The following is a 13573-nucleotide window of genomic DNA, read 5'->3' as shown; positions in this document are numbered from 1 at the left end:
ATAAATGGAGCATGAATAAATATTCCTAATTTATAGACAAGATCATTAATAATTCAATAAATGGTCACTGCTAACCATATTAAGAAGCAAAGATAAGACTACTACACAATTAAAAACTAGTTTTTATTAGTATCGTTTTTAAGGCAAGGTTTGCTCTAAGATATTCTAGGTAGGGTTTCCCTCTTTAGTTCATTCATCAGAAATGTTCTTTTCCCAAGTGAGTCCTGGGCGAACTGAGATGTGAAAATTATGAACCACAGTTTGTAGATGTTCAGTTTCACAGTCCTCTAGCAATTACACATAAGTGACCTTTTCTAGGTGAGGAAAGCACTTAAATCCCTCGAAGTCCAGTATAATTTAAAGTTCTTTCACGTAACCTTCTCTTCCATGTATTAAGTGGACAGTTATGAGCAAGTTACATCTTTTCTCACCCTAGGGCAGGGTGAGGGGAGGGTATAGAATCAATTCAAATCAATTGTTTCTGCTCCATGAAGATTAAAGGGTTCTACTGCATATACAGGATCACATACTTGAGTCAGTTGAACAATTACTGCATTTATATATGTTGCCTGAATGTCACTGGGAACACACAAGGGAAATAAAGGCTTGATCAATTTAAGGCGCATCATTTGCTGGGGAGGAGAGAGAAAGTATATTTAATAGCACAAAAACAATAAAGTATCATGAATCATTAAAAATACTGTGTATAGGCCGGGCGCGGTGGCTCAAGCCTGTAATCCCAGCACTTTGGGAGGCCGAGACGGGCGGATCACGAGGTCAGGAGATCGAGACCATCCTGGCTAACACGGTGAAACCCCATCTCTACTAAAAAATACAAAAGAAAACTAGCCGGGCGAGGTGGCAGGCGTCTGTAGTCCCAGCTACTCGGGAGGCTGAGGCAGGAGAATGGCGTAAACCCAGGAGGCGGAGCTTGCAGTGAGCTGAGATCCGGCCACTGCATTCCAGCCCGGGCGACAGAGCGAGACTCCGTCTCAAAAAAAAAAATAAAAAATAAAAAAATAATGTGTATAGGAAACATCATCTGGCAGAGTTTATTAAGGTGATCTAACTTCTTTACATGTATTATATTAAAAAACGGATTTGGCCTACTTCCTTCCTAAGAGAACCTATGTACAGTCATAGTTAAGGATGTCCTCCTCAACTGTTTTACGTTATGTAACTTGACTGTCAACAAGCTGACTTATAACTACATTCTGTCAAGTGGACTGAGCATTCTTAAGACAAGAGACTGCATCTTATTTTATAATGAATTGCACAGTATCTAAGCAGAAGATTGTGCATAGCAGGCACTCTAAAAAATTTTAATAAATGCATAAATGAATCACAAATTAAAATTGCAAATATACATATTACTAAGATGATATTTATAATGTTGTAGTCACCCTATAAAAGGCGGTCTTCTGCAACAGATTTTGCAATTACATTCCTTTGAATTGTGGAATTCAATCTTTATTAAGTACACTAATTGTGTGGGTACCTTGTATAAAATTAAGACTCCCAGATTCTCAAACATTATGTCAGTAGGTATGGGTTGGACTCCAGGAATCTGCATTTTAACAATGAAGCCCAATGTTTGATGAACGATTGAGAAACACTGCTCTAAATAGCAGGTTCTGCTATTGTGCATTTGATTGAACATCTGGGTTATGATTTACCTTTTCATGGCTATAAAAATCCCCCATGCTCTGCCTATTTGTCCCTCTCTCCCCTCTAACTCTAAACAATCCTTGATCTTTTTACTGTCTCCATAGCGTTGCCTTTTCCAGAACGTCACATAGGTGGAATCATACAGTATACAGCCCTTTCGGATTGGCTTCTTTTGCTTAGTCATATGCATTTTCATCCCACCTTTTAATGTAGTATCCTACAGGGCATGGGGGGATTTGCACATTCTTTTAGAAAAAAATCTATTTTGGCTAGGCTCAGAGGCTCATGCCTGTAATCCCAGCACTTTGGGATACTGAGGCGGGAGGATCATGAGGTCAAGATATTGATACCATCCTGGCCCATACTGTGAAATCCATCTCTACTAAAAAAAAATACAAAAATTAGCTGGGTGTGGCAGCATGTGCCTGTAGTCCCAGCTACTGATGAGACTGAGGCAGAAGAATTGCTTGAACCTGGGAAGCGGAGGTTGCAGTGAGCCAAGATCACGCCACTGCACTCAGACTGGGTGACAGAGTGCGACTCCATCTCAAAAAAAAAAAAAATATATATATATATATTAAATAATATATAGAGAGAGTAAATAATGATCACCAGAGCATCTTAAAAAAACAACTTAATTGAATACATTACAGTGTAGTGGAGGGCTTCTGAAACATCGGTGTACATATGAATCACTAGGGATCTTGTTAAAATGCAGATTCTCACCCTGTAAATCTGAGGTAGGCCTGTGACTCTACATTTTGATGCTGATGCTGCTAGTCCACAGAAAACACTTTGAACTGCATAACGATAATATACCACATCTCTTCCCAAATTCTGATACACAAGTCTTACAAGGTATATCTCGCCGAAAGTATCCCTTGAACAAATAAACATTTTCTTTTTTTTTTTTTTTTTGAGGCGGAGTCTCGCTCTGTCGCCCGGACTGGAGTGCAGTGGCCGGATCTCAGCTCACTGCAAGCTCCGCCTCCCGGGTTTACGCCATTCTCCTGCCTCAGCCTCCCGAGTAGCTGGGACTACAGGCGCCCGCCACCTCGCCCGGCTAGTTTTTTTTTTTTGTATTTTTAGTAGAGACGGGGTTTCACCGTGTTAGCCAGGATGGTCTCGATCTCCTGACCTCGTGATCCGCCCGTCTCGGCCTCCCAAAGTGCTGGGATTACAGGCTTGAGCCACCGCGCCCGGCCCAAATAAACATTTTCAAGACTACATGTTACAGTTCACCCTTGCAAATCTCCCAATGCCCTATAGGATAATATATTAAAAGGTGGGAAGAAAATGCATATGACTAAGTGAAAGAAGCTAATCTGAAAGGGCTGTATACTGTATGATTCCAACTATATGACATTCTGGAAAAGGCAACGCTACGAAGACAGTAAAAAGATCAAGGATTGCTCGGAGTTAGAGGAGAGAGAGGGATGAATAGGCAGAGCATGGGGGATTTTTATAGCAGTGAAAATACTCTGTATGAGACTACAATGGCAGACACATCATCATGCATTTGTCCAAATCCATAGAATGTATGACACCAAGAGCGAACCCCAACGTAACGTATTGACTTTGGGTGATAACGGTTTGTCGACACAGGTTCATCCATTGTGCGACTCTGATGGGGGATGATGATAGTGGGGGAGGCTGTACATGTGTTTTGCTGAGAAACCAAATTGCTCTCAAAAGTAAAGTCTTCAAAAAAATTGTGACAACTCATGCAATAAAGAAACTATACATTTTCACAAACAAAACTTTTTTTTTTTTTCCTGAGATGGAGTCTCCCTCTGGGGAGGGAGGCTGGAGTGCAGTGGCACAGTCTCAGCTCACTGCAACCTCCGCCTCTAGGGTTCAAGCAATTCTCCTGCCTCAGCCTACCAAGTAGCTGGGATTACAGGCATGCGCCATGACGCCTTGCTAATTTTTGTTATTTTTAGTAGAGACAGGGTTTCACCATATTGGCCACGCTGGTCTTGAACTTCTGACCTCAAGTGATCCACCAGCCTCAGCCTCCCAAAGTGCTAAGATTATAGGCGTGAGACACCGCGCCTGGCCCACAAAACTTACTTTTTAAGCAACGCTATTAGCTTCCTAGAGAATTGGCATTGCCTAGTATATAGGACATCTCTTGTGCTACTCAGATCCTCACAGTTCCACTCCTATTCCAGTCACTGCAGCAGCAAGTATTTCCTCTTTGCTCTGGCTAGCTTTCCTCAGGTGCATGTTAACACCTCCGAAATTTGTGGCTGCACCATTTCCCCATTCACTTCCTACCCTCAGACTTCTTTGATGCCTCTACAAGGGTCCCCCATGGCACTTGCTTGGTCCTTAGAATGAGCAACCAAAAAGTGCAGTTTGGGGCAGTTAGGGCCGTGAGGCCACCTTTACACAAAGGGTGACAGATAAAAGGTTTCTCTGTTCATCCCTAGGTATGTTCTCAGACATACTTATGAAGGTTCCATGGGGTCAAACACCAGACACCTGCAGGTGTGGACAATGTGAGAACACATCTCTGCCCACTTCTCTGTAATTCTACTCTTCATTCCAAATCTCTGGAATCACTTCCAAAGTAAACTGGCATGAAATTGGCTAGTCTGAATTTAATCGTGCTGTGAACAAAGCATTCACCGGATTTCAAAGACTTCGTATGAATAAAAGAATGTAAATACAGTACTTCTTAATATTTGTTATATTGAACACATGTTAAATATAAGGATATATTCAAATAAAATGTACTATTAAAATTAAAATTTCACCTGTTTCTTGGTACCTTTTTTCTTATCATGGTTACTAGAAATTTAAAATTAGATCAATGGTTCACATTTCTATTGGATAGTGTTTTTTTCAACTTTATGGAATAGCATACATTCTTGCAATAAATTATCTTTCCCTTTTATTTGGCTTACAAGTAATTAGGTGCTTGGAACTAAAGGACCTAACCAGTAAGTCTACCAGGACAATAGGTAACAGGTGATTATATATATATAATGTCTCATTTTATCTTCACTATGCTCATTCAGTTAACATTAACTGAGAAATCAAGAAGTACAAAGACAAACCATAGCTCACAGTAATTCTCTAGGTCAGTGGTTCTCAACTCCAGTTGTAAATGAGAGCCATATGGGCAGCTTTTTAAAAGCTTGTGAGGATGGGGCTTCACTGCGTACCATGAAATCAGGATCTCTAGGGGGTTAGGCCCAGGTGTCAGTATAGTTTAAGACCTTCCCAGGTGATAATAATGCACAGCAGGTGGAAAATTATTAGCACATCTTATCGACATCAGAGTTGGGAATATATATCTATTAATGAAAAATGATTGCCATAGCATTAATTTTTACATACTTGCTGTCGAGCATCTAAGACTATAAACTTTACCTCAGTTTCTGCATTATTCTGTTCAATACTGATTAGCAAAATTGACTCGCTTGCCCAGCTCACAGCTTAATGATATTCTCTCAGCTTTAACAATAAAACTTGTTTTCTTCTGCATGTGGAGAAGACAACTTTTCCCAAATCTCTGTCTTTGTGGCCCAGCTTAATTGCTTATTAGTATAATTATTAATAAAACCGTTTCCTTTTTAAAATCTGACTGGTTCTCAATTTTGTTGAAAATTGTCAAAAAAAGGGAGGTGTGGAAACACCAACAATCTCACTATATGAATGAGCCCAAAGTTCCCTTGTCTTTTATGTGCACAGCTTGCACGTGGCTATTCAATGTACAGAATTTAGAATTATTCTATGACTGGAAGGCTCGTTAGAGACAGCAATAGCATGTTTCATTAGAGCAATGGATCCCAGGTTTTAAGTGCCTCTGAATCAGCTGGGGCTCATGTTAAAATACAGACTCTGCTTCAACAGGCCTGGAGTGTGACCTAAGTCTAGTTTCCCTCCAGGCTCCCAGGTGATGCTCATGCTACCAGCCCCAAACAACAAATTAAGGAGCAAGGGTTTAAAACTGAACTATAAAATGAAATTACAATTGCCAGAGTCTAGATTCTGTCGCCACCAGTGGGTGATGCTGGGCAAGTTAATCTCCTTAGGTCTCAGTTTTTTTGTCTCTAAAACAATACCATAGTGGCCATGATGAGGATTAAAATGAATACTTCATATATTGTACTTCAAATGTTGGTGCTATAGCATATATTTAATAAAGGTGGTTTTATTTTATTATTACTACTATCATGGACAAGTTTAATCCTCTACCTTTAAAACTGGCCCAACTGTTCCACAGACCCAATATTGACAGTGTTTTAAATAAACAAGAAAATGACCCTTCATAATCTTACAATTTGCAACTTACACTTGCCTTATCTGAGCTCCTTCCTCAGGCAAGGAGCTGCTGAAACTCACCAGATCACAGCACACAGACAGCAAGAGGCAGACCCCTCATCCATCATGATTGCTTCCTCATTTTCTGTCTTCCCCGCATGCAGCTACATCCCTTCCGTAGTTATATAAACCGCAAATTTCAGTCAGCTGGGAAAGACGGGTTTGAAACTGATCTCCTGTCTCTGTGTGTGACTTCACCCGAATAAAAAGCCTTCTTCTCTGGCAATACTTATTGTCTCAGTAATTAGTTTTCTGTGCAGTGAGCAAGGGAACCTAGACAGGCCTCCTGGTGTTTTGGTAACACTTTTTCAGTTGTCAAAAATGTGACCCTAAGACAGAAAATAATTTACCTAAGGCCATGCGTTTAGCTAATAGAGCTAGCCAGGATTTTAGCCCAGGTTTTAAAACCCTTAATAAACTGCGTATTCCTCTACGGTAGCATTCCATTTACAGCAAAATAACTTTGGACAATTCTTTACTGTAGTCTTTGTTGTACTTTGTGGTAATTATTACCTGTGGTGTTTTAAAATGTATCAAAAAATCCTTTAGAACTCCCTTCAAAGGGTGTAGCCTGACTACCCTCCCATTGAGGGTAGGCTGGAATTAGTGACTCATTTCTAATGAACACAGAAAGGTAGGAGTAACGATGCATGACTTCTGAGACTCAGTCATCAAAGGCACTCTGGCCTCCTTGCTCTCTCTTACATTACTTACAATGGGAGAAGCCACGTTGTGAGGACACTCAAGTATGCCTATGCAGCGGTTCACCTGTCAAAGAACAGCTGGCAGGGAAAGGGTGCTTTCTGCCAGGAGCCACAAGAAAGAGGAATGTTGGAAATGTATTCTCTTGCTCTACTCAAGCCTGAAAATCACGGCAACCCCAGCAGACATCTCAACTGCCACCTGATGAACCTTAAGCCAGAACCAGCTAGTTAAGCTTCTCCTAATTTCTTGCCTGTAGAAACTGAGACAGTAAGTTTTCATTGTTTTAAGCTGCTAATTTTTGCGTTAATTTGTTATGCAGCAAGAGATAACTAGTGTGTTATTTACTTATCTCTGTAACTCCAAAAGATTCAAAGCACAACATCTGTCATAGCATGTATTAATTCATTTACTCATTAAATTACTCATTCACTCTCACATTCATTCATCTACCCATCAAGTATCTATTGATATCCTACTGTTTCCGGAGTTGGTTCCTTCCCGTGTGCTCTTGGTCTCGCTGAGTTCAAGAATGAAGCCATGGACCTTCGCTGTCAGCGTTACAGCTCTTAAAGGTGGCAGAGACCCAAACAGTGAGCAGCAGCAAGATTTACTATGAAAGAACAAAGCTTCCACCACATAGGAAACCCATCCAAGCACGGTGCCACAGCTGACTGTTGTGGGAGTGGGGGCAGCTTTTATTCCCTTATTTGTCCCCGCCCACATCCTGCTGGTTGGTCCATTTTACAGTGCACTGATTGGTCCATTTTACAAAGCATTGATTGGTCCATTTTACAGAGTGCTGATTGGTCCATTCTACAGAGTGCTGATTAGTCCACTTTACAAACCTCTAGCTGGCCATTGAGTGCTGATTGGTGCGTTTTTACAGAGTACTGATTGGTGCATTTTACAAACCTCTAGCTAGCCACAGAGCACTGATTGGTGCGTTTTACAATCCTAGCTACAGAGTGTGATTGGTGCATTTTACAATCCTCTTGTAAGACAGAAAAGCTCTCCAAGTCCCTACCCGACCCAGAAGTTCAGCTGGCTTCACCTCTCACTACAATATCTGAGCGGATGCTTCTAGATGTTGGGGATACAATGGTGAAACATGATACAGTCTCTATTCTTAAGAAATTTACAATCAAGGAGACAAATACATAGTCAATAAATGACAAATGACTTGAGGCAGAACACAGTAAATACAGTGAAATCTTAGTTATTATTTTCAAAATATGCTAATTTTGGCCAGGTGCAGTGGCTTACATCTGTAATCCCAGCACTTTGGGAAGCTGAGGTGGGCAAATCACTTGAGGCCAGGAGTTCAAGACCAGCCTACTAAAAATACAAAAATTAGCCGAGTATGGTGGTGCACATCTGTAATCCCAGCTACTCTCTGAGGCCGAGGCAGAAGAATCCCTTGAACTCTGGAGGCAGAGGTTGCAGTGAGCTGATATTGCACCACTGAACTTTGGCCTGGGTGACAGAGTAAAACTCTGTTTCAAAAAATTATTAAAAAATAAATAAAATGAATAAATAAATAAAATATTACTAATTTTGCTGATTTAATGCCACTGAATCAAACTTTGCCTACTCCCCCCCGGGCTCAAAGCAAGAAAGTCTAGGGTAGAGTCATAAGCTTGTGATGATGCTGTCCAGAGACATTTGTTTTGGTTTGGTTTTTCATTCCCTAGTAAATTAATAGACAATGATCATCAGTAGAGGTAGCATTACTTTAAGACAGGTATCCACAGCCCACATGCATCCAGATAGAAGTATACAAAAGCACTGACAGCTGTACACATATTCTTGCCCCCCACCAAAAAATCTACCAGAATTAATTAAGCCTTTATATCTAATTGTTTTTATATATTGCAAATCAAGGGAGGGGCAGATACGTCAGCTAACACTAGAAGAAGCAAAATCCAAATTGTGAAAATACATACACAAAATGATGCAGATTCTTTAACAAATTAATTACCAAAAAAAAAGAGAGAAAGACATGAGAAAACATAGGACATACTAATAGATTAAAAATAAAAGACCCAAAAGATATAGCAAACAATTGCAATTGCTTTTATCTGAATTTTTTAAAAAATTGTAAGAGATAGGGTTCTCACTATTTTGCTCAGGCTAGACTGGAAGAACTCCTAGGCTCAAGCAATCCTCTTGCTTCAGCCTCCTGAGTCACTGGGCCTGCAGGCACTCACAGGCATGCACCACCACACTAGTTTATTTGGATCTTAATTCAAGCAAACTCGTATTTAAGAGAGAAGATAAAGGGAGAAATAGATATGTACTTAAAGAAAATTATGAAAGCATTAAGAAAATGTAAACATTGACTAAAAATTTAATAATTAAAAAATGCAGTGTTTTGATTGTTTTTTCATGAAGAGAGTCTCTGACATTTAGAGAAATCTACTGAAATTATTATGGATAAAATAATATGATATCTGGAGTTTGCTTCAAAACAATCAAGGCAGAGGAGAGGAGGGAGACAGAAAAAACCATGAGTTAACAAGTTTTGAAGCTGGGTGATGAGGGATGGGGAGAAAAAATATTTTGTCTTACACCCTTACCTCATGGCTAAGGTCCTTATAAAAAATGACAGATTAACAAGAGAAGAGCATACACAGTTGCTTTTTGCAATATAATTTTGACATGTCACAGGGGCCTTTGTAAGGACATTTATTTAAGTTTCTTTTTCTTACTGTTTCTGAACATTTTTTTGTAATGGTAGGGTTGATAAAGAATGGATTGTCATCCAGAAATATGGTAGGGCAAAAGAGGTGTGGTCTAATGGTAAAAAACTGGGGGGGTGTCAGGAAGGTCAGGTGCCATTGCTCATACCTGTAATCCCAACGTTTTGGAAGGAAGACGCGGGAAAATTGCTCAAAGCCAGAAGTTCAAGACTAGCCTGGACAACATACAGAGACTCTGTCCCTACAAAAGATAACAAATTAGCTGGGTATGGTGATGCACACCTGCAGTCCTAGTTACTCAAGGGGCTGAGATAGGATGATCACTTGAGCCCAGAAGGTTGAGGCTGCAGGAAGCTTTGATAGTGACACTGCACTCTACCTGGGTGAGAGAGTGAGCACCTGTCTCAGTAAACAAACACACAAATAAACTGGGGAAACTTAGCAAGGCCTGTTTGCTCAGATTCTTCTTTGTCTGTGTCTCTGTATCTTTGGAGCTAAGGACATTCCTTTTCTCTGGGAAGGCACCTCTTACTTAATAGGAGTCCTATGGTCCTCCAGGGAAAGGTCAGAAAAGTCTTCCTAGTTTCTAGGACCTCTTCAGGGGACAAGGATGGGGGAAGGTCAGAAAGGCCTTCCTGCTTTTGCCTTTTTCTCAAATGGTTTCAGTTTAAAATATTAAATATGTCAATGAGGGCTATTTTGGGGTAGGGTTTCCTGAGCCCCATCATAGGTATATGAGGTTTCATTGAACACTGTTTTCTGCTTTTAAATATGTTTGAAATTCTAAAGAACAGTTTTTAAAAGTCGAAGATTTTACATAATTGAAAAAAGATTTCCAGGTTTTCAAATGCGCTTTAAAAACCAAAGTATCAGGGAAGGATTTGGAGCTGAGAGCCAAGATTGTCTCCTTCGGATAAACCATGCTGTCTTGAGTGAACTAGGATCCTCACTCCTTCCTATCCTCTTTACTTGGCTGGTGTCACTTATGTACAGGATTCTCCTGGGCATTCATTACATTTGATCTCTAGGGAAAGAGACTTTTCCCAAGTACCAACTAGAAAACCAAGAATCAGGGTACTCTAGTGACAGGGAAAGAAAATGGAGCCCAAGAAACAGCTCAAAGGCAGGGTTAATCTGATTCAGCAGTTTAACCTCTTTCTGAGGTTAATTCCAAAGCTTATTTTATTTTAGAAGAACGTTCTCTTCTAGGAACCTTCATTTGCAAGACAAAGAACAGAATAAAAATGAACCACCTAAACCCAAATGGCTGATTTGCTATTTCCTAAGGCTTTTGTGGGAGCTCAAACATAAAATGATACCTCTCCCACTGTTTCTATTACAAATTCACTTAACATTTTAAAATCTCTTTTTAATCCTTCAAGACTGAAAAAAAGAGACTTCCATTATCATACACATGGCTCTCAGTATAGGTAACTCTGCCTCTTTCTGTTCCCAGGTTTGCTTTCAATTGTTAGTCAATTATACGAATAAGTTCTTGGTGTTATTAAATGGATTCCATTTCAGATAAAACAGATTTTGTACTGCTAAAACCACTGGCATTGAGTGATAGCTATGTAAATGAAAAATAGTAGATAATTACTCTGGCTCTGTTCTCTGCATTAAACTGAGCATAAAAAATGCATGCAAAGAATAAAAATGGCCCCCACAATCGTCTCCTGATGGTAAGATACCACCAAAGACATAAAACGCTCATTTAAAGTTAAGGCATTTGGTGAAACATGAGCATATAAACTTAAAAATGTTATTAAAAATAAAAGTTGGCATTAAGAACATCAAGGCAGAGATTTACCAATTCACTGATGGTAATAAAGGTTATTTTCTTTTATTTACAGAGAGCTCTTCTACATATAAAGTTTCAATTTATGTCTACATTAATAATATTGATTGTCATTATTATTGGTAACATTAATGTATGTGCCAGGTGCCATTCTGATGTGTATATGAGTCAGCTCATTTAATTTACATAACAATTTAAAAAATTAGTTATGATTTTTGTCCCCTGTCCCCCAGCATTTTTGTCAGGTAAGAGATCAAAGGCTATGAGAGGACAAAACCTTCATATGTTGTAGAGTTAGCCAGGAGGGGAACCAGGATACAAACTTAAGCATTCTGACTCTAGCGTCTTGGCCTGGATCCACTATTTCTCAAGCTAGCTCTCAACTCATGCACTTTGAGGGACCTGGAAGTCCCTACTCTTTCCCCTGACTCTGCTTCTGCAATTCTTTTCCGGACTGGTCAATGCTACAGGAGAAAAAAGCTTTGTTTGCTTTTTTCCCATTTTCTGGCAGTTCCGTGGTATCAAGTTATCCCTGATCTTGTCCAGAAAGTTTACCACAAAAGGGACTGAACCTTGGAGGATGGTTTCTACACTCTGGCTCTCCACCCCATGCTGCAAGTGACAAAAATCCTCTCCTGGACCAAATCCTCATCGGCCTCCTCTGAACACTCATCTCAACTAACCCCTGATTTTTAGGTTTCTGTGTTTGTCTCTAACTTATCCTACTTAAGCAAAAATCCTGCTAAATCAGTTTAGCCTTGATCTCCCATCTTCTATGTCTTATGACCCTCAGTAATTCACTGGGTTGTTTATCTTTCACTGTCCCCAGGCAATGTCTGATCACCTTGGACTTGCCTTCAGCAAGAATCCTATTAGATCAGTTTAGCCAGAATCTCCCCCTCCCCCTCTTATTTTTAGAGAGAGGGAGTCTCTCTCTAAAAGGAGACTGGAGTGTAGTAGTGTGATCTCGGTTCACTGCAACCTCTGCCTCCCTGGTTCAAGCAATTCTTGTGCCCCGGCTTCCTGAGTAGCTGGGACTACAGGTACACGCTGCCATGCCTGGCTAATTTGTTTTTGTTTTTTGTTTTTTTTTTTGTAGTTTTAGTAGACATGGGGTTTCACCATGTTGCCCAGGCTGGGTTCCAACTCCAGAGCTCAGGCAATCCGCCCGCTTTGGCCTCCCAAAGTGCTAGGATTACAGGCGTGAGCCACCATGCCCGTTCTGAGCCACTGGTCAGGCCCAGAATCTCCCTTTATCTGTGATGTTTCCTTTTAGTAATTTTCTATCTACTGGCCCACACTCTGCTCCTTAGCTGCACATTTCCAGCTTTCTTGTTATACCTGTAATATATTAACAGGTCTGAGTTTGAAGGTATAGCTGAAAAGCCAATTGTTATTAATGCCCAATTTAAGGAAAAGGTTGCTTTTGATAAAGATCAAAGTTGCTAAATGTACTTCAGAGTATCTTCTTGGGTCTTAACATTTTGGAGTCTGATTTGAGAATCTGTGAAAGAAACTCACCCACTACAATGTATTGCACTCAATTCCAGGGCTTTCTCAGACTCCCAAAGCCCATCTCAAGGATCTCCTGGAGGCTAATGGACCCTCGTTAAGGTCTCTTTCTGTGATAACTATCCAATAGACAAGCATCCGAAAGGTCACAGCTATTTCTAACAACTGAAGGCAGGCAGTGCGCACAGAATCAGACAAATAAAACTGTATGTTGACCTGGGCCCTTAACAACCTTCCTCCCTCCTGGCTCTCCTCCAAATCCATTATGTTTGTTAATCTGAATTTCATAGGAGTAGGACTTTCTATCTATATTTTGAAAGAGTCCCCCAGAAATGGAAGAACCACTGGTCTACTTTATATCATAGCCTTATAATTTTTTAGATACATAAAAAATGGATAGAAAACTAATTAGAATCCTATTCTTACTGAAACTCAGTCTCACTTACCAGCTGTGTGACCTTGGTCAGTGCTACAAACTCCAATTTCCTCATTTTAAAAATGGGCTTATGAATAGTTCTTGTATTATAGTTGCAGGAGTTAATTATATTAAGTAGTGCAATATTTAGCACATGTACTCAGTACATGTTTTCAAAATGTATTGATGTGAAGATACAGTGATGCAGATATCCTTATTATCACTGTGATATGAAAAAAACAAACAACAACAACAACAACAAAAAACTTACTAAATCCAAGGCAAAGATGAGAAGAAGTTTAGGCACCAGTTGTTTTATATCTGAGGACAGACTGGTAGGAACTAACTTAAATGAATAAAGCAGATCTATTTGTCTTGAGATAAAGAAAGGCCTCCATGACAGCAAGAATTGATAATTTTGAAATTATTTCTTTAAGGAAG

The 13573-nt window shown here is 39.9% G+C and overlaps 1 protein-coding gene across 1 annotated transcript in view; it reads right to left on the bottom strand.

The window, feature by feature from the left end:
- The window catches only part of GRM7 (glutamate metabotropic receptor 7), a 774864-nt gene extending 767489 nt beyond the window's left edge, over positions 1 to 7375 (bottom strand). The window contains exon 1 of the mRNA XM_033210519.1: positions 7185 to 7375. Coding sequence (XP_033066410.1) covers positions 7185 to 7247 — 63 coding nt within the window. The 5' untranslated portion in view covers positions 7248 to 7375. The remainder of the gene's footprint in view (positions 1 to 7184) is intronic.
- Positions 7376 to 13573: the final 6198 nt, after the last annotated feature.

The sequence above is a fragment of the Trachypithecus francoisi genome, unplaced genomic scaffold (assembly GCF_009764315.1).
Source record: "Trachypithecus francoisi isolate TF-2019V2 unplaced genomic scaffold, Tfra_2.0 Lachesis_group0, whole genome shotgun sequence".
NCBI lineage: Eukaryota > Metazoa > Chordata > Mammalia > Primates > Cercopithecidae > Trachypithecus > Trachypithecus francoisi.
Note: the sequence above shows the minus strand (reverse complement) of the source record. Positions and strands in the feature narration are given on the sequence as shown.